This window comes from Mus caroli, unplaced genomic scaffold (assembly GCF_978045245.1).
Source record: "Mus caroli unplaced genomic scaffold, Mus_caroli_1 scaffold_11, whole genome shotgun sequence".
In the NCBI taxonomy this organism is placed as follows: Eukaryota; Metazoa; Chordata; class Mammalia; order Rodentia; family Muridae; genus Mus; species Mus caroli.
In genome coordinates this window covers 119,061,464-119,082,626 of record NW_028227266.1, presented here as the reverse complement: position 1 = coordinate 119,082,626, position 21,163 = coordinate 119,061,464, and the positions used below count along the sequence as shown (strand labels likewise).

At 48.7% G+C, this 21,163-nt stretch overlaps 1 protein-coding gene across 1 annotated transcript; it reads right to left on the bottom strand.

The window, feature by feature from the left end:
- Nucleotides 1-995: 995 nt before the first annotated feature.
- On the bottom strand, nucleotides 996-20,440 carry Slc25a38 (solute carrier family 25 member 38). The gene is made up of 7 exons (XM_021172358.2): nucleotides 20,241-20,440; nucleotides 7,985-8,106; nucleotides 7,103-7,187; nucleotides 5,106-5,285; nucleotides 4,707-4,881; nucleotides 3,304-3,470; nucleotides 996-1,695 (listed from the first exon to the last, which is right to left on the bottom strand). Exons 1-7 carry the CDS (start codon nucleotides 20,367-20,369, stop codon nucleotides 1,573-1,575), a joined length of 981 nt encoding a protein of 326 aa, XP_021028017.1. The 5' UTR covers nucleotides 20,370-20,440; the 3' UTR covers nucleotides 996-1,572.
- Nucleotides 20,441-21,163: the final 723 nt, after the last annotated feature.

Here is a 21,163-nt window from a genome sequence, read left to right as displayed (position 1 = left end):
ATAATCTAAAGGCACTTTTGTTTTTCCTTCAGTTTTTGAGACATGGTTTTCTCTGTGTAGCCCTAGCTGTCCTAGAACTTGCTCTGTCTAACAGGCTAGCCTTGAACTCAGAGATCTTCCTACCTCTGCCTGCTGGGTGCTGGGATTAAAGGCGTGTGCCACCATGCTTAGCTTCCAAAGCAGTTTTTAAAAGTTAAAAAAAAAAAAAAAAAAAAGCCAGGCAGTGTTGGTGCACGCCTTTAATCCCAGCACTTGGGAGGCAGAGGCAGGCGGATTTCTGAGTTCAAGGCCAGCCTGGTCTACAGAGTGAGTTCTAGGACAGCCAGGGCTACACAGAGAAACCCTGTCTCGAAAAAAAAAAAAAAGTTAAGTTTTAGGGACTTACTTGGCAGGTCAAAAATTAAGTTACCTTAGAGCTACTTTGCTAGTCTGAGGGAGTAAGGCACACTAGTAAGGTTTACCAACCACAACTTTTTTATATGTATAAATAAATACAGGGTTTGATCACGTAGCCCTCCCTGGCTGACCTGGAACTCTTGAGTCCTACCTGCCTATCTCTCAAGGGCTGGGATTAATGGTGTGTTCCTATTTATTTTATGTATGTGATACACCCTTGCTGTCTTCAGACACACCAGAAGAGGGCATCGGATCTCATTACAGATGGCTGTGAGCCACTATGTGGTTGGTGGGAATTGGACTCAGGACCTCTGGAAGAGCAGTCAGTGCTCTTAACCGCTGAGCCATCTCTCCAGCCCCCTCTGCTATAGTTCCTGTTTCTGTTTTCCAGACCGCTGTCAATCAGAGTGCTCTACTGTGTTCCTTTGAACTTTAATTATGGAAAGTGTGAGAACAGCAGACATCACGGCAGTACACATGAAGCCTGGGAAAGACTGTCCCCGTTCATTCTCGGGGCCTACAGGAGGCGGCCTAGGAACGAAACTAATGCCTATCTTGTTTTTTTGTTCTGTTTTGGTTCTGTCACAGACAGTCTCCACCCTGGTGATGTCTTTATTTAAAAAAAGTAATACATTTATTTGTTTATTGGGTCTGGGTGCATGTGAGGAAATCAGGACAACTTGCAGCAATTCTCTCCTCCACCATATGGGTCCTGGGAGCCAACGCAGGCCTCTGTTAAGCACCTTTCCTTGCTGAGGCATCTCACTGGCCCACCTCAGCTCTCTTAGGTCCAGTCTTCCCTAATCTGAGACTCTTGCCCTCAGACATGGCAGGAGACCCACACCTTCTCTACTGGGGGATTCCTTCATTACCAACATTCTAAGGCGCCCTTTAAAGTAGGCAGGTGGCTGAAGCAGAGACCTTGCAGAGGCCTCCTCTCAAGTAGCCTTGTGGGGCAACCAAGCTCGACTTCCAGCCCCGCAGCACTGATGGGAAGTGTGCACAGAGCGATAGGTACTGGCAACTCCATGCCTATGGCTCCAGCCACCCAGCCACTCTCTCTGAATTCCGGACTAAAGGCGACAGCACTTGTGCCTGGCTCTTCAGACAGCACAGTCTTCACCTGACTCCAGGAGTGAGCTGCAGCAGCTCATGGCAGGAACCAGCTCTCTCTCGTCAGGACTTCAGGCCCATCCTGGCCATCATTTCTTCATAGACGGTCCACGCCATGGCAGCCATCAGCGTTCTTCGGAGGGCTCGGGGAACACTGCCATGAAAGAAGCCACGCAGCCCATGGTTCTGTGATGGACACAAGGGAGAAAGCTTCAGAAGCAAAGCAGCAATGACACCAGCACCAGACACGGTGCTGCTCACAGCAATGACACCAGCAGCAGACACAGTGCTGCTACACTTCAGAATCTTCTTGTTTAAATGTTATGGCAAACCTATGAATTATGGGCCCCAGGAGGTAATCAGCGGCCTCCACTCTAACTGTTGAGGCCCGCCCTTTAGACCTGCACTGCCTATAGAAACGTCTTAGTTCAGAGAAGAGCAGTTAGAGCGGGCAGTGCTGGCACACACCTTTAATCCCGGCACTCAGCAGGCAAAAGCAAGTGGATGTCTAAAGGCCAGCCTGGTTTATATAACAAGTTCCAGGGCATCCGGAGCCATGTAATAGAGAAGCCCTGGCTCAGAAAAGGACATTTAGGAACCAGACAGACAGATCAGGAGCTAAGAGCACTTGCTTCCCAGCACCCACATGGCAGCGCCCAATCGTCTTTAACTCCAGTACCAGGTGATGCAGTATCTAGCCACCCAGGCCCTCCTCTGGTGTGCCTGAAGACAACTACAGGGATGTACAGTGAGACAGTCCTGTCTCATAAGGACTGCATGCTTGGGCTCAATTTGTACCCTGTTGCACAATCCTTGCATGCATATATATATATATATATATATATATATATATGCTCATATATATGCTCATATATATATATATATATATATATATATATATGCTCACACATACACACACACACACACACCCCTAAATAAAAATAAAGGGATTTTTAGAGGAACATTAAAAAGTTCTTCTGGGGGTTCCAGCAATTAAAACCAGGCCCAGACACCTAAAAGGCTCTCTCTCTGTCCTGGGAGCTCTCTGAGCTGAGAATCTTTTTTTTTTTTTTTGTGGTTTTTCGAGACAGGGTTTCTCTGTGTAGCTCTGGCTGTCCTGGAACTCACTTTGTAGACCAGGCTGGCCTCGAACTCAGAAATCCGCCTGCCTCTGCCTCCCGAGTGCTGGGATTAAAGGCGTGCGCCACCACGCCCGGCTCTGAGCTGAGAATCTTTACGCAGGGTTGTGTGTACAGTTTTGGTCGGTGTGTATGTATGTGGTTCTATTCTTTTGTTTGTTTGTTTGTTTTTGTTTTGTTTTTCAAGACAGGGTTTCTCTGTATAGTCCTGGCTGTCCTGGAACTCACTTTGTAGACCAGGCTGGTCTCGAACTCAGAAATCTGCCTGCCTCTGCCTCCCGAGTGCTGGGATTAAAGGCGTGCGCCACCATGCCTGGCGTGGTTCTATTCTTATTGTTCTGGTTCATTGATGCTTTGAGATGATCCTCCTTCCACAGATCTCAGAGCTAAGATGACAGGTATGCCCCACTGTTCAGCAGCTGGGCCATCCATATACTGTAAATAAACGCCAAGCAGCATACAAAATACAGACAAGGGCTGTTTGCCAAACCAAGGATCTAGCTCAGGCTGTCAAAGATGACACCCTCTGCAGGAGCCATTAATGGCTGGGCCACCGCTGCAGCCCCTGGGAAGGCCTAGTTCTACCGTTCCCCAGTGTGCAGCTGCTGCAGACACATCCCCAACCACAAGCGCAGCACACACTTTGTAGACTTACCTTGAAGATGAGAGTGGCCGCTTGGCCAATCCACTGAAACTTCACTGGGGAGAGCTGCATGTGAGTTTTGATCACGTCTGCAGGTTGAGTCACCAGTGAAGCCAGAATGCCAGCAAATATCCCACAGGAGAAATTAACAAGGGGCATCAGAGCAGCATCCAGCTGGGCTGAAACAGAGCAGGGGCAGCGTGTGGTTACAAAACTCAGATGCTTCAGAGACACGGCAAAAAAGCAGGGTTACCCAGTGTGCTCAGAGCAGACCTGACCAAGGTCTGTGATGTGTCTGGATAATGGTGTCTGTCGCTGACAGCTGTGCAGCACCCGACTTGCACAATGCAGGTGTAAGCACCCCCTGACTGGACAGTACAGGTGTGGACACTCTTACCTTGCTACTAACTCTAGATAGGACAACTTGAGTTTTTCTTCATCATAAGATTAAATATATATATTTCCAATATTTAAAAACTACTGATGAATTCCAATTTTAAGAGATTTTTATAACTAAAATTTTATTTTTCTACTTAGTGTGCATTAATTGTACATGATGGGTCAGGTTGATGACTCATCTTGATTCTAGTGCTCCGGAGGTAGAGACATGGCGATCTCTTAAAGTCTGAGACTAGCCTGGTTTACAAGAGTGAATTCTGGGCCAGCCAGGATGACGGAATAAGACTGGGTTTCAAAACAAAAACAAAAACAAAAACAAAATACCACCTCTATGTTTCCTTACTGTCTTAAAATTCTGATACAAAATGAGGCTGTAACCTGCAGGTCACACCTGCCGCTGGGGGAGGAGCCAATCCCCTCAAACACTAATTGCAGCAGGTGAGCCATCACCACTTCCATACTGAGTTCAGGTCACTCTGCAGAAGGGGTTTCAGGCAACCCTGCTGTCTGGAGAGCTTTTCACCACCCACAGGCGTGGTCCATGTGTGGTCCACAAGCTCGCTGGTGAGAAAAGTCTGCAACAAACACCTCAAGTTTACAGTTCTACCTCTACCCAAAGGGCTCAAAAGAACAGGGAATACAGCAAGGGAAGGAAGTGAAAATATTTCCCTCAAGTCCACAGCTATCAGTGTTCCCAAGCTAGTCTGATGGGAATCACACCAAGCACGCACTGAAAAACAGACTCGCAGGCCGCACTGCAAAGCTTCTATCCTAGGGTCCCTCAGGTCACGTCTGTGGCGTGCTGTCGCATAACCTTGTCAAGACACACTTGTCTCTCACCTAGCCTACCCTCCTCCCTTAGAAGACACAAGGCTCCTGTCGGGGCAGAGTCTGACACCCGACCTCTGCATCCTAGCACCTAGCTCTAAAGTGGCTCCATTCCTAAAGCTGCTAAGAATGCCCCAGAGAAAAAGGCAAAATCCCCGTGGCTCTGCCACTCCTCTGACCACTCTTACCTGTGCCGTGCAGCACTGCAGTCCTGGTCTGGCTGTAAAACATCAGGTAGAGCCCTGAGAAGGGGGCATCACGGAGGAGAGTTGCTGTCAGGCCCCTGAAGAGGCCACGGTGGCCCTCGCTGCAGTAGATGCTCCTCAGGGCTGCATAGATGCTCTCATAGCTGTAAGTCCCACTCTGCAAAGCGAGGGCAGAGTTAGTGACTGGCACAGGCCAGCATCTGAGCAGTGGCCTAAGCAGACTTTGTGTTACATACCAGCCAAGCCACCACAGCTTTGGTGCACATATATATGGCTTGCCCTGCCTACAAAAGTGAGTGATCTGAGCATACGTGACTCTAAGTCAGACCACACACCCCGGGCTGACACCAGTGTTCACTACTCAGAGCCTATGGAACTCACCTCATAGCGTGTCTTGATCACTGTGATGGGTGACATGCAGACTCCTGCCACAGAGCGGGAGCCCATGCCCAGGATGACCGACTCCAGGGCGGTGGGAGGATGGCCTCGCAAGAAATACTGCTTCGAAGAATACAGGGTGCCAAAGTAGATCCCCACTCCAGGGACACATCTCACAATGGACTGCAGGGGAAGGCAGAGGGAGGAGGGGGATCAAAGACTGAGTGCACTCTCTGGAGAGGGGTCTCTAGAGAGCCCAGGGTGATCCACAAGCAAGGTGAAGGGAGTGCCAGTGAGAGAGAGAGGCAGAGGCAGGACAGGCAGCAGCCAGTAAAGAGTGCATTAAGGCAGTTACAGCTATGGGTGAGTTAGACCCCAGCCCCCCAAGCTCTAGCAATCAGTAAACACCCCACCCTCTGCGATCTCTCTGCTGAGGGGAAGGGTGTAGTTTAAACATCACTTTCCATCTTCTAATGGCTGGAGGTTGCTGTGGGGAGGGTGGAAACCAATGCCTTGGGACTTCCGGCAAGGTAGGTCCTTAGGGTCAGAAAAAGCCTTTGAGCAAAGAAATAAAGGTGTAGGTGTCCCAGCCCATTCACACAGTGGTGGCAAAGGCAAGGCTACACGGATGGGCAGTGGACGCCAGCTTTGGATCCGGTGCTGTGCTAACAGTCACACTTCAGAGGAATGCACACAGTCTCCTCAGACCTGTTGTGGGCCAGACCACTGGCTGACACTGAGCCCTATGCACACTACTGTCTCCACTGTCCAAGCACACATAAGCCTCATTTGCAAACAAGGCATACTAACTAAATGTGCATGACCACAGCCTCCTTCTCCCTCTTCCTGTGGTATTTGAGACAGTGAAGGGCCTGGGTGAGATTGAGGCACTAGGTAGGTCAGACTCCTACTGACCTTGACCTGTCGTGGGGGTCCAGTCATGTCACCCTATGGCTGGGCTGAGGGGCAGGTGATGCTGACAGATGAAAAGTTGGCTTGTTTCTGAAACTGCTCAGAACACCACCATGATCAGGCATCATCCCTTCAGCTCATCAGAGCTGCTACAGGAGCCACAGCCTTCAGGGCTCACTCCAGGGTGAGCTGGCAAATTTCAACCATATTTTCTGTTCCTGTTTTGCTCACAAATCAGTGACCTAGCACTGTCCACACACCAAGGCTGTGACAGATCTGAACTATGACAACAAAAACAGTGTGGGTTTCTTCTTCCTTCTTCACAATGTCATGGCCACAGTATCCCTTCCTGCTGAAGAGAGGGTTTCTTTTCCTCTTAAGATCTTCCACCTTTTGCCCAGAAAGCCCTGCCCAGCTTCTTGTTAGCACAGCACACTGCCAGCGCTCCTGTGCACTGAGAACCTCAGGGAGTAAAATCTGGCTGCCTGAACCCACACCTCATGACGCCCCAGCAGGTGATCCAATCACTAAGCAGCTACAGTGAATGAGGGCAAATGGACCATGGCTAGGACATGCTGCATGGACAACAGTGGAGCCTCACGAGAACTCGGAACAGGGCTCGATTAAAACCTATCAACTGTTCATTATAGAACTGGACAGGACCGACTGGGGAACAGCTTGGGGCCGTTTGAGAGGCTGTAGAATATAAGGTGAGGCATGGTCACTGGAGTTGGCTTCTGAGCTATTTCACAGCTCTCTGCTTTCTGTTGGCTGAGGTGCGACCAGCTGCCTCATGCCCTTCCCACAGGCTGCTGAGAGCTACTCCAACTGTTGTGCCCTTCCCACCAAGATGGACTACATCCTCACACAAGCCCAGATTAGTGTCTCCTCCCTTAAGCTGCTTCTCTCAAGGATTTGGTCACAGCAATGTAAAGTAACCGACTCACACAAACGGGACGGGAGGGCCTCCATACTCCCATGCCAAGGGCCTCCATACCCCCATGCTGTGGGAAGCCTGAGCGCCCGGTGAGGAGGAGGAAGAGGAGAATGAGTCCCACAAGAGAGCCCAGATCCGAAAGGCGACTTACAGGAGACATCCCTTTCCAAAGGCCCAGGAGACTTTCTGTGCGGACCACCTTCAAGAACACAGCCAACATCCCAACACGCCTGGGCCTGAGGAAGACAAACCAGACAGGGCAAGAAAAGAAATCAGTTAGACATCCTCATTGCAGACTCCCCACTCACAGACCATCTGAACACACAGCAACCTCTATACTGCATCTTAGAATTGCTTTTAGTGTGTGTGTGTATGCACACATGTGTGGAGGTCAGAGGACAACCTGCAGAAATCAGTTCTCTCCTACCAAGAGGGCCCTAGGGGTCAAACTCAGGTTGTCAGGCTTGGCAGCAAACACTCTGACCAGCTGGCCCATCTCACCAGCCCTAGAATTATTCTTGATTTCCATGTGTTCATGGTTTGGCACATAGATATTCACCACCTATTCACACCACAAGCAATGGGATAAATTCCACTTGCAGACACTTTGTGTAGTTCCCATATTGCCAAGAGATACAAAACACACATTTAAAATGAACGTTACTTCCACAAAACCCAATTCCAGGCAGCACAGTTATAATAATACAAGCTAGCACAGGAGAAAGGCAAATGTCAGCCAGGAAGCTGCTCAAAAGGACACCATCTAGTCAGCAAAATTATCATACTATGTATGCATATGAAGCTACACTAACTTTTTCCTTCAGAAAACAATATCCACAAAGCACATGGCCCAGTACTCAGGAAGCTGAGGCAGGAGGATTACAAGTTCAAAGCCAGCATGGGATACACAGGAAGAAAACTCTTGTCTCAAGCAAACACAACAACAGAAAGGGACTCGAGCCCAGCTTGTGTTTCTATAACATAATGAAGTCATTTAATCCTGGCTCCTCCACAAAGCAGGGCAATGGCCTACCCTAGGTCTGAGGGCTGCAGGGTCTGCAGACGGGTTTTGAGGAGATCCAAAGGCTGGAAGAGGAGCGTGGAACAGGTCCCACTGATGGAGCCGCAGAGGAAAGCCTTAATCACTGGATGTAACTGCAAGACAAGAGAACAGGCATCAGCAGATCTGCCCACCACGCCCAGCTCCTTTCTCCACATATGCATCTCTGGTTTCTCCTCTGAGATCCTTCAGGCTCCACCTGTCACAGCCCCATTCTATCTCCCCATCTCTGAAATGTACACAGCAAAAGGGGCCCCTCTGGTTTCACTATTCACTGCTAATAATGTTGGTTTCACTGAATAACATGTCCGTTTTCCTAGCACGCTTCCTCATCCGGCATGACTGCAGTACTACTGACCCTCTCCTCATGCTGTCAGCTTCCCCAGGCTACCTGGAATAGGATCTGCAGGTATTTATAGGAACATGTCAAAACCACGAAAGCAGAAGCTTGGCCACTGTGTATAGTGCTCCATGTATTTTTGTGCTTAAAATTCTGCCTTTTAAGCTGCAGGTGAGGCACACATGCCTTTAATCCCAGCACTGGGGGTGGGGGTGAGGGGTGGGGGATATCTCCGAGCTCCAGGCCAGCCTGGGCTACATAGGGAACCCTGTCTGGAAGAAACAACAAAAGCGCTCTGCCTCCCTTCTACAGCCACCATCTCACTGGGCCCGGGGAGCCCACCAACAACCCTACACAGCGGCCGCTTTTGGCTTATGAACCACCACCCCCCCACCCCCAGCCCCAGCCTTCAAAAACTGGCTTATCTTCCAAGGCCACACAGATGGGCAGCACTCTTTCAGATACTGAAGTACCTACCGCCCTCAGGCACACCCCAGGAGCCTCAGTGCAGGGTACTGGAGCTGCCTTAACAGTGCCCCCTTTCCAGAATGTAGCAGAATCCCAGTGACAACGAACAGGCACTTGGAAACTCCCTCTCCTCCAAACGGGACACTTGGCAAGCCCACATGGAGAGCAGCTCTTCCCTCCTTTGGTGGCATCTGTACACTGCCCCACCCCACTCGTGAGCAGATCTGACCAGAGTGGGTGCATTCCAGGTGGTATGCTCATAGACTACTGTTTAAAAAACCCGAAACATTGTAGCCCGGAGGGTTTACTACAATGACTACGGAGTCTCTGTTACATCAACTACCAGGAACCAAAATGTCTGTCCTCTACAGTATCCATTTCAGAGAAGAGAAACCACCTCAACTTCTATTAAGTCCAACTGGAGTTAGTTTCAGAACCACTGAGACTAAGCAAGTTCTGAGAAGTGAATACTGGACCTGACACCAGTCCTGGGGTGCCAGCAGGGGCTCTCAGAGGACAGCAGGCAAAGCCAGGCAGTGTGTGTATGTCAACACTGCACTGACAACACTGCCAATGCCCCCTCCCCATCCTCCACTGCTGAACACTCCCAAACTGCACCTCGGCCTCACCTGAGCCTTTACAGTGTTAGGGAGTTCAACCTTCTCACATGCATGGTCCCTCTCTTCACGAGACATCTCTTCTTTGCCTGGAAATTAGTCCCAGAACCTCTGTTTTCAGCACCACACTGTGCCATCTCCATTCCCCTCTGCCAGTCACCCTTCAGGCCTCGGGCTTGCCATCAAGTTAGAATCCCCCAGTAAGGCTCCCGGAGACTGAGCCTAGGCCCCACCTTCAGCCCTGTCCTTAACTTACTTCAACTCTTAGGTATATTTGATATCAGTGACTACCTCTCTCTAAGTTATGGTTCCTTCCACTGGCACCCCACCCCACCCACCACACCCCAATTGGCTACAGGTCTCTCTTCACTCTGCCTATTTCTCAAAGCTGCTGCATCTCTCATCTCCTCAGTCTGCAGCCCTTTCAGAGCAGCCTCACCCATGAGCAGTCTTCACAATATTCCCATTCTACCCCCCCCCTTCCTGTCAACTCTGCCACCTGAGTCCCCTCCTGCCCACAGTGATCTCAAAGTCAACAGTCCCTCCATCCCTCACTCTGCCTGCTGCATCCTGGCCTTTCCTGATGAAGACCCTTAGTCAGCCCTCTCTTCCCCTTCAGCCTGGACAGCAGAGACTCTCTATAGACTGAATGAGTCTCTAAAGACTCATTCAGGAACGAGCAAAGGGTTACAAATGTGGCGGTGTGCCAGGAGAAATCAGACATATGAGTCCTCCTCCCCAGCCAGCCCCAGTGAGACCCAGCCTCTCGTCTTGGTTCGTTTGTCTCTCATTTCTCTGGCCACTGCTCACTCGCATTTCCACTGAACCATGCTGTCGAATCCCTCAGCCAGCTTCTGTTCTATCCTTCCATCCTTTTTGTTTTTTGGGTTTTTTTTTGTTTTGTTTTGTTTTGTTTTTTTGAGACAGGGTTTCTCTGTATAGCCCTGGCTGTCCTGGAACTCACTTTGTAGTCCAGGCTGGCCTCGAAATCAGAAATCCGCCAGCCTCTGCCTCCCGAGTGCTGGGATTAAAGGCGTATGTGTCACCACGCCTGGGGAGACTGTGTTTTTCTACTGGCTCTGTAGACCAGGCTGGTCTTGAACTCAAGAGATTCACCGGTCTCTGAGTGCTGGGATTCTGGGATTAAAGGTACTTCCTCCACCTTTCAACATCAATTCTAATAAATCAAAATCTACAAAAAAAACCAAAAAAAAACAAACAAAAAAAACCAAAACAGATAACCTGACCAGCGCTGTGGCCTTTGTATGCTTACAGCATATCCTTTGAGAGTAGATTTTGTGGGTCTGTTGTGCTTGCTTTGACAGTCTCATGCTCACATAGCCTGCCTCTTCCTTCATGAGCCACCATGCTGGGTCCTGAGCTTAGTCTTCTTTTTTTCTTTCTTTTTTAAAGATTTATTTATTATATCTGAGTACACTGTAGCTGTCTTCAGACACACCAGAAGAGGGTGTAAGATCTCATTACGGATGGTTGTGAGCCACCACGTGGTTGCTGGGATTTGAATCAGGACCTTCAGAAGAGCAGTCGGTGCTCTTAACCACTGAGCCATCTCTCCAGCCTTTTTTTTTTTTTTTTTTTTTTTAAGACAGGGTTTCTCTGTATAGCCCTGGCTGTCCCGGAACTCACTTTGTAGAACAGGCTGGCTGCCTCCCTAATGTTGGGACTAAAGGTGTACACCACCGCCCAGCGAGCTTAGTGATGAAGACAAAGGTGCTTTCCTGAAAGGCCACACCTCCAACTTCAAGTTTCAATTTATTTTAGTAGCACACCTTATTATACATGACTTAAAGAAAGCTGAATAGTCCAATTTTTTTTAAGTGTGAGAATAGATCAAAACAATCAGTAAGGGCTAGAGACTAGTTCAAAGTGTATTCTTCCAGAGGGACCATAAGATTCCTAGCACCCATACAGAAAGGGGTGCTCACAGCTCCAGGAGATACCAACGTCCTCTTTTGGCCTTCTTCAGCATCTGCACTCTTGTGCACCTACCCCCAACACACACATAGATAAAAATAAAAACTAAAAGCACAATGAGCAAATCGTACTACGCAAAACACGATGGGAGTAAGCAGCATTTCAACAGCCAAATAGTGCTGTGGGGCGCCACCCCACATCGTCGCCATTATAAGATGGCAAAGATGGCACCGACATCGCCTGCCTCTGGAGATGAACAAGTGATCCGCGCATGTGCTGGCATTAACCGTTCATGGTGCCAGTTGCCCGCCTGACAACGTCACCTCGGGTGACAAGAATTTGGCCTATAGAGAATCGCCACGTCCGAGGCGAGAGAAATCTCCTATATAAGGGAGGCGGTTTTCGAGCTTGGGGTCTCCGCCTTGTGAAGCTGATGCTCTCCCTCTCAAGACGCATTAAAGCTTGCTACAGAAGGATCCTGTTTGTGTGCCGCGTTGTTTCTTGCTGGCGGGAAAATTAGCGCGGGACATTTGGTGCCGAAAAACCCGGGAATTGTGACCAGACCATCGTCAGCACCTTCGGAGACCCCTCGGCGACGGGGAGGGTTCAGAACTGTGGCTAGACTACGCATCGGAAAGGTATGCCTGAACATGAACTCTTTTCTTTAACTCTTTCCCAGGTATTGGGTTTGTCCGGATTGTGGTTTAGATTTCCAGAGGCCATTATCATCGCTATTTTAGCTCTTCTACTCTTCCTCCTGGCCAGTTATATCTGTGAACATAGGCGGTGGTGTTAACAAGTTTCCAACAGCATATCAGTCCGTTGTAGATAAGCAGCGTTGCACTCCATCGCGGCGCCAAATTAGTCTCTTGTAAATGAAAGAGCAGAAAGGCGAGCCTTACTTTCGGTTTCTCGCTGTTGCCGTAAGTCGGACGTAGATAAGCCGTGGGCCGCGCCAAGACATCTTTTTGATTCTAACAGTGACTTAAGGCGGACGTAGATAAGCTGCGGTTACTTTTGACCCGTTATGGGGTCGTCACAGTCAATCCAAACATCACTTGAAAATCTCCTTAAGAAAAGAGACCTAAAGCTAGGGGACAAGGTTCTTAAGCACTTTGTTGAGGAGGTAGATAGAGTTGCCCCTTGGTATGCCGTTTCTGGCTCCTTGACCTTGGCCTCATGGAAAAAATTGGGGAAGGATCTTGATTTGTGCCCCGACTTACGTATGGGCACCAAAGCAGTTTGGAAGATGATCAAAAACTGCCTTGAGGATGAAACATGTGAGGAAGTCAGAAAAAAGGGACAAATAGCTTTGGAGACCGTTCAGGATGGCATGTCAGAATCTGAGCGTAGTGAGAGGATGGGTGCACGTGCACAAACTAGGAAGAGGATCCCAAAGAATAAAAGTGAAAAAGGACCTCCCAGGAAGCCTAAGAGGGCGGGAGAGAGGGGAACAAGCAGTATACCTGCCTCCCCACATGAGGAATCGGACTCCGAGGGAGTACCGATTTTTCAACCTATATCTAAGCCTGGGTTGTACCCAACCCAAGAGCTTGAAGCACTCAATATTCAAAGCTCTGAAGAGTCATCCGGAGCAGAGAGTGGGAGACTAGATACAGAGGAAGAGGAAGAACTTGATGAGGAAGCAACCAGATATGAGAGAGAGAGGTATTATCCTGATGAGAGGCCGTTAAATAAACGGACCTCTAAACCTGCCATTTCAACAAAACCTAATGCTTTACCCAGGAATCCCGTACAGACAGTTCCCTCTGCCCCACCACCTTATGAGATACGCCCTAAAGCTTTCTCATTGTTACCTGAAAAGGTGCATCGCAAGCTCAGGCTCGCTTACCCTGTCTATGAGCAAGATGGTGGGAGAGTATATGCTCCTGTTGATTATAACCAAATAAAGGAGCTTGCAGAATCAGTTAGAAAGTTTGGAGCAAATGCCAGTTTTACTCTAATGCAGTTAGATCGACTGGCATTAACCGCCCTGACGCCCAGTGACTGGCAAACAGTGGCGAAAGCTGTGCTACCAAGCATGGGACAATACATGGAATGGAAGGCCCTATGGCATGAGGCGGCACAGGCCCAGGCTAGGACTAATGCCGCAGCCCTGACCCCAGAGCAAAGAGACTGGACCTTTGAACTCCTTACAGGACAGGGTCCTTATGCAGCAGATCAGGTCAATTATCATTGGGGAGCTTATGCCCAAATATCCAGTACTGCTATACGAGCATGGAAATCACTCAACCGTAAAGGAGAAACTAGTAATCAGCTCACCAAGATTATACAGGGACCTCAGGAACCATTCTCAGACTATGTGGCCAGGATGATGGAGGTAGCAGGAAAGATTTTCGGGGATCCTGATTGTGCCGGACCCTTTATAGAGCAATTAATCTTTGAACAAGCCACTCAGGAGTGCAGAAGTGCAATAGCGCCGAGGAAAAACAAGGGATTGTCAGAATGGCTTAGAATATGTAGAGAGATTGGTGGACCGTTGAGTAACTCTGGGCTCGCCGCAGCCATTTTACAGGCACAAAGGCGACCTCCCCCTACGGGGGGCAGCAGTCGCACCTGCTTCAACTGTGGGAAATCAGGGCATCTCGCAAAAGATTGCCGAGCACCTAAGCAAAACCAGAGAACTCTTACCCTATGTTCCCGATGTAGAAAGGGTTACCATCCAGTCAGTCAATGCAGATCAACTAGAGACATTAAAGGCAACCTCCTCCCGCCTGCTATCCCTGTTAGACAGGAGCCAAAAAACGGGCCTGCGGGCCCCCGGCCCCGGGGCCCTCAAAAATACGGGACCCAATTCGCTGGGACCAGTCCCCTGAGCGAGGAGGCAGATCAAGCCAAGGCACAAGAATGGACTTGTGCGCCACCACCTCAATCTTATTAACACCTCAGATGGGGGTTCAACCTGTCCCTGCCATGCCCTTAGGGCCTCCCATACCGGACAACGCGGTGGGACTTATCATTGGCCGTGGTGCCCTTACCGCATGCGGACTAATAGTCCATCCAGGCATAACAGATAATCAACACATCCCAAATATGCAGATTCTATGCTCCAGCCCTCATGGTGTATTTTCTATTAAAAAAGGGGACAGGATTGCTCAGCTCCTCCTCCTCCCGCTGCTGGGAGAATTACCCAATCAAGATAAAAAACTTATGGGATCTTCAGAAATGGATTCGGCCTATTTGACATTGTCACTTGATTCGCGCCCGAAATTAATCCTTAACATAAATGGTAAAAATTTTGAGGGCATTCTTGACACCGGAGCTGATAAGAGTATTATTTCCACACATTGGTGGCCTAAAGCTTGGCCAGTGACAAAATCTTCTCATTCTTTACAAGGCCTGGGGTATCAATCCAGTCCAGACATTAGTACCAACCGGCTGGTCTGGACGTCACCAGAGGGTTTAAAAGGATGCTTTTCCCCCTACGTTCTACCCCTACCTGTAAATCTCTGGGGGAGAGATGTCATGACAGATTTAGGACTGACTCTGACCAATGATTATTCATTACGTCTTAGAGAAATGATGGAGAAAATGGGTTATCAAGAAGGCCAGGGTTTGGGACGCCATGAACAAGGCGAACCGCGCCCAATCTCACACAAGGCCAATAAGGACAGAGCAGGCCTGGGTTTTTCCTAGGCGCCACTGAGGCAGTACGACCTATACCATGGAAAACGGAGGATCCTGTGTGGGTTCCTCAGTGGCCGCTAACCTCCGAGAAATTGAGCGTTGTAACACAAATTATTGCAGAACAACTAAAACTCGGCCATATTGAACCCTCTACTTCCCCCTGGAACACCCCCATATTTGTAATAAAGAAAAAGTCTGGCAAATGGCGTCTGTTACATGATTTAAGAGCTATAAATGGACAGATGTCCCTGTTAGGGCCTGTACAGAGAGGATTACCTATGCTGTCCGCCCTTCCTAAGGGCTGGAACATCCTCATTATAGACATCAGAGATTGCTTTTTTTCCATACCGTTACACCCTGCGGATAGACCTCGCTTTGCCTTTAGTGTCCCCTCTATCAATCATACAGAACCAGATAAGAGGTATCAATGGAGAGTCTTGCCCCAAGGGATGGCCAATAGCCCTACTATCTGCCAACTGTATGTAGACCAAGCACTCGCCCCGATAAAGAGACAATTTCCACAAATAGTGTCTATCCATTACATGGATGACGTCCTGCTTTGCCATAAGAATCCATCTGTACTGCAACAGGTTTTTCCTGTGTTACAGAAAACATTAGAGCAATGGGGGCTACAGATAGCCACTGAAAAGGTGCAATTGGCAGACTCTGGACAGTTTCTAGGTTCTTTTATACAGCCCAACATTATTAAGCCACAAAAAATAGAAATCAGGATGGATAATTTACATACTTTAAATGACTTTCAAAAATTGTTGGGAGATATCAATTGGCTTAGACCTTTTTTAAAAATCCCTTCAACAGAATTGAAACCCCTGTTTGATATCTTGGAAGGGGATTCTCATATCACCTCTCCTAGAAAATTGAATCCTTTGGCAGTGGAGGCACTTAATAAAGTAGAAAAAGCAATAAGTCAAGCGCAGCTTGTTAGAATAGATTATTCCAAGCCGGTTTTGTTATGTATCTTGGACACTCGAGGCTTACCAACTGCTGTCATTTGGCAAGAGGGGCCCCTATGCTGGGTTCATCCACAAGCCTCCCCTGCAAAGATTATCGATTGGTATCCGGCCGCAGTAGCACAATTAGCATTAAAGGGATTAAAAATGACAATCAAATACTTCGGCCTTGAACCTAATATCATTGTCATTCCCTATACCCCTAATCAAATACAGGTGTTAGCTGCTGCTTCTAATGATTGGTCCATTCTATGTGTCACATTTAGTGGAAAATTTGATAATCATTATCCAAAGCACCCATTGTTACACTTTGCCCTGACCCATCCATTAGTTTTTCCCAAAGTAACAAGTCATTTCCCACTTAAAAATGGTCTTGTAATTTATACAGATGGCTCCAAAACCGGGCAAGGGGCCTATGTAGTTAATAACATTACCCATATCAGACAATATTCGGAGGTTTCCCCTCAAATTGTTGAGTGTTTGATAGTATTAGAAGTTTTACAGCAATTTGATTGCCCGCTCAATATTATTTCTGATTTCTTGTATGTGGTTAATGCAGTTCGCCTGCTAGAAACTGCGGGCCTAATAAAACCTTCTAGTAGGGTAGCACAAACCTTTGAACAGATTAGAAACCTTCTATTACAAAGAAAACATCCCTTTTATATCGTACATATGAGAGCCCATTCTGGACTCCCTGGCCCCATGACAGAGGGTAATGAGCTGGCAGATCAGGCTACGCGACTTGTGGCCACAGCACTATCCTCACCACTAGAGGCCGCCAAAAATTTTCATAGTAAGTTTCATGTTACCTCTGAAACACTTCGCCGGCGCTTCTCTTTAACAAGGAAAGAAGCCCGCGAGATAGTCACACAGTGCCAAAACTGTTGTCAGTTTCTGCCCACACCTCATTATGGTGTCAATCCGAGGGGACTCTCCCCCCTACAAGTTTGGCAGATGGATGTCACTCATATTGCATCTTTTGGTAAGACGCAATACGTTCATGTGTCTATTGACACTTGTTCTGGTGTGTTATTTGCAACTCCACTTTCAGGAGAAAGGACATTTCATGTAATTCAACATTGCCTCGAGGCCTGGAGTGCCTGGGGTAGACCAAAATGTCTTAAGACAGACAATGGACCTGCTTATACCTCAAATAAATTCAAACAATTCTGTGCACAAATGCAGGTGACCCATATCACTGGACTTCCTTATAACCCTCAAGGACAAGGCATCATTGAAAGAGCTCATCGAACGCTCAAATCCTATTTATTTAAACAGAAAGGGGGAGCGATAACAGAGTTGCCCCCTGGCCCAAGAGTGGCACTATCCATGGCACTCTTTACTCTAAATTTCTTAAACCTGGACGATGCAGGAAGGAGCGCTGCAGAGCGCCACTGCTCGGAACCAAAGAGACCAAAAGAATTGGTAAAATGGAAGGATGTGTTGACTAATCAATGGAAAGGCCCGGATCCTATCCTAATAAGATCCAGGGGAGCTGTTTGTGTTTTTCCACAGAGTGAACAAAATCCTTTTTGGATCCCGGAGCGGCTAACACGAAGTATAAACCAAGAAGATGATCATTCTCCTGACCTTTCGGTGGATAACCCTAGTGCCAACGATAAGGACACATGAGTTTCGATGGGGAATCATGTCAACCTTCCCACTTCCAATGCCGGTGATGTATAACGCCCAAGTTTTCCCTCGCTTGTTTACTACTGATAAAGAATTAGGCCTTCCGTTTTTGCCCTGGGATTCTCAAATAGAACGAGTAGTGGATAATAGAACTCACTACCTTCTGGGTAGCCTATGCTTTAGCATCAATGGGACGGTGCCCAGTTATATTGGGTTACATACTCAATCTATGTCAAATATTATTAATGGATGGACAAATGCTACACATTGGGGCGGGAATTTTACAGAATTATTTGGGCTAATTATTCTGAAGGTCTCAGACAACCAAAGTTGGCCCCGTTCTGCCATGCAAAGGAGGACTCGCATTCCCCTTTGCCTTGGTCAGGATGCCAATATGCGTATGGCCCCCTTTTCTTTAGATTGTTAGTAATGCTTCCTTGCCAAGTAATTCCGATAAGCTTGATTGTATGATGCAACCATGTTATTATGTTCTGTGCTGGAATGCATCTGAGTTCCCCTTGGCCCTGGTAGCACGCCTGCCCCGATTTGTGCCTGTTCCTGTGGAGGCCCCAAGTTCAATGGCATTATTCAGAGAAAGGAGAGATTTTGGAATTTCTGCCGTAATTGTGGGCATCATCGCAGCCACCGCTGTAACAGCATCGGTTACTGCTTCGGCCCTGACCCTTTCGGGCACGGTGCAGTCGGCTGCCACCATAAATAAATTGTCCTCTACGGTGACCACGGCCATGGAGGCTGGACATCTAGCTTATACCCAGATTCAAGGCAGGTTATTGCTAGTGAATCAACGCATAGATTTAGTCCAAGAGCAATTAGATGTTTTGTGGCAAGTTGCCCAATTAGGGTGCGAAAGAAGATTGCCAGGTCTTTGTGTGACCTCTGTACAGTATGACAATTTCACACGGGCTGCTAATCTTTCTAAAGCTTTATCCCAGCATTTGTTACAGAATTGGACAGTTGAATTTGACCAGACCCTGCGGGAACTCCGAACAGCGATATTACAAATCAACTCCACCCGCCTAGACCTGTCCCTCACCAAAGGCCTCGCCTCCTGGATTTCTTCAGCATTTTCTTATTTTAAAGAGTGGGTGGGGGTGGGAATGTTTGGAGCATTTTTCTGCCTCGGACTGGGCTTTATGCTTTGGCTAATTTGCAAAATTTATAGTAAAAACAAGAGAGAAAAAATTATGATAACTCATGGCCTTAGAGCATGGAAGGTCAGCGGAAGTCTGGCTTGCGGCACTAAAACGGCAGTAGATGTTAGCAGCCGGTCGCCGGCCAGGCAGCTCTTGCACCCTCAGCATCTCTATGCGTCGCACGAGGATGAGTGCCCGGTTTGAGCAGCCCATGAGGGTTGTTGAGCTAAGCATCGCACAGAGAGATACCCCCGCTCTCTCTGGGAAGCATGCCGTCTTGAAAAGGGTTGCCTGTCCTAGTGTCCCTTCCTCAAGAAAAACGACAGAGAGATCGGTCAGGAGTATGTCGGGTCCCACCTAGAGCCTAGACAAGACCCCTGCACATATCTTTTGTTTTTAAATTATCTTTGGGGATTCGGCCTCTACTTCCGCCCTCCTTGAATGGGTGGCTGGCTTGCCTTTGTATAGAAAAGGGGGAGATGTGGGGCGCCACCCCACATCGTCGCCATTATAAGATGGCACCGACATCGCCTGCCTCTGGAGATGAACAAGTGATCCGCGCATGTGCTGGCATTAACCGTTCATGGTGCCAGTTGCCCGCCTGACAACGTCACCTCGGGTGACAAGAATTTGGCCTATAGAGAATCGCCACGTCCGAGGCGAGAGAAATCTCCTATATAAGGGAGGCGGTTTTCGAGCTTGGGGTCTCCGCCTTGTGAAGCTGATGCTCTCCCTCTCAAGACGCATTAAAGCTTGCTACAGAAGGATCCTGTTTGTGTGCCGCGTTGTTTCTTGCTGGCGGGAAAATCAGCGCGGGACATAGTGCCACAATTTCTACCACCCCACAGCAAAACGAGAAACAACAAAATGTCTATGTCCAACACACATCGGAGAGAAAAGGTATGCAGTTTTGAAAGACATGGTCCTGGAGCCACAGTGGTTATCTTTTAAAGACTTCCAAAAAGCTCCAGACATAGGGGAGCACACTCCTTTAGCACTTCGGAGCCAGCCTGGTTTAAATAGCGAGTTTCAGCCCTAGCTGAAACACAGTGAGGCCCCGACTCAAAAAAACAAGAATTTTTAAAAGATATCCATCCCCCAAAGCCGTGCATCCTCACCCCACTGAGGCGCATCCCAGCCCGGGCCCGCCCTGCACAGCCCCACCTCCGTCTAAGGTTGGCAGCAAGAGACTCCGCCCCGCCCCGCCCCCGTCTCCACCAATGGCAGCCCGGCAGCGCAGCCAACCCGACGGAAGGGCGTGGCCTTGGTGATCCCCGAAAGCTAAGGCAGAAGCCTGCAGGGAAGCCGGTCAGGGAAGGTGTCCTGCGGCGGGCGGCCTGAGGTGCCCCGAGGCGCTCTCATCAGTTGCCGTTAGGATATTCTAGAACTAGAATGTTCTCGAAGCATTGTCCCCTGCCCCACAATGCCGCTCCCGTCCCGGTCCCCCTGCTCCCACGAGCTCACCATGAGCGTCTCCACCGTGTCCTCTACATCCTGCGACTGCAGCAGCGCCGAGCGCGCCTTCTCGATCACTGGGGACGCGAGCCCGGCCCCGGCGACTGAGAGGCTCCGGGGCTCCGCGCTCACGCCCATCCCTCCCAGCTCGTCCGCCCGCCCTCAGGTCTCATTACCCGAGACGAGCGGCTCGATGTTTCCGGGGGAGGGGAAAGCAGGAAGAACCAGTTAAAAAAAAAAAAAAGGTGAGAGTCCGCTTCCGGTGACGTTGTGCACCGGCGACGAGATCTCATCGCCACCTGGTGGCTGCACTTAGAACTGCAGGATCCGCGATTCTCAGTTACAGGCTAGCCTTCTGCTCGGCGCTTTTTTTTTAAATATATTTTTTATTTTCTGATAGCTAAAGCGCTTTTTGAAATGGGTGACTGGCTGAGTTTTAATTATATTTCATTTATATTTAAGAGCTGAAGCACCGCCGAGCAGTAGTGGCGCACGCCTTTTTTTTTTTTTTTTTTTTTTTTTTTGGTTTTTCGAGACAGGGTTTCTCTGTATAGCCCTGGCTGTCCTGGAACTCACTTTGTAGACCAGGCTGGCCTCGAACTCAGAAATTCGCCTGCCTCTGCCTCCCGAGTGCTGGTATTAAAGACGTGCGCCACCAAGCCCGGCTGGCCCACGCCTTTAATCCCAGCACTCGGGAGGCAGAGGCGGGCAGATTTCTGAGTTCTAGGCCAGCGTGAGTTCCAGAATAGTCAGGGCTATACAGAGAAACCCTGTCTCAAGAAAGAAAAGAAAAGAAGCCTTTAGACACGAATTTTTAAAAATACAATTCATATTTCTTCTTTTTTGTTTTCTTTATTTTTATTTTTTACGAGACAGGGTTTCTCTGTATAGCCCTGGCTATACCTGGCACTAACTAGCTGCCTGTGTGTCTC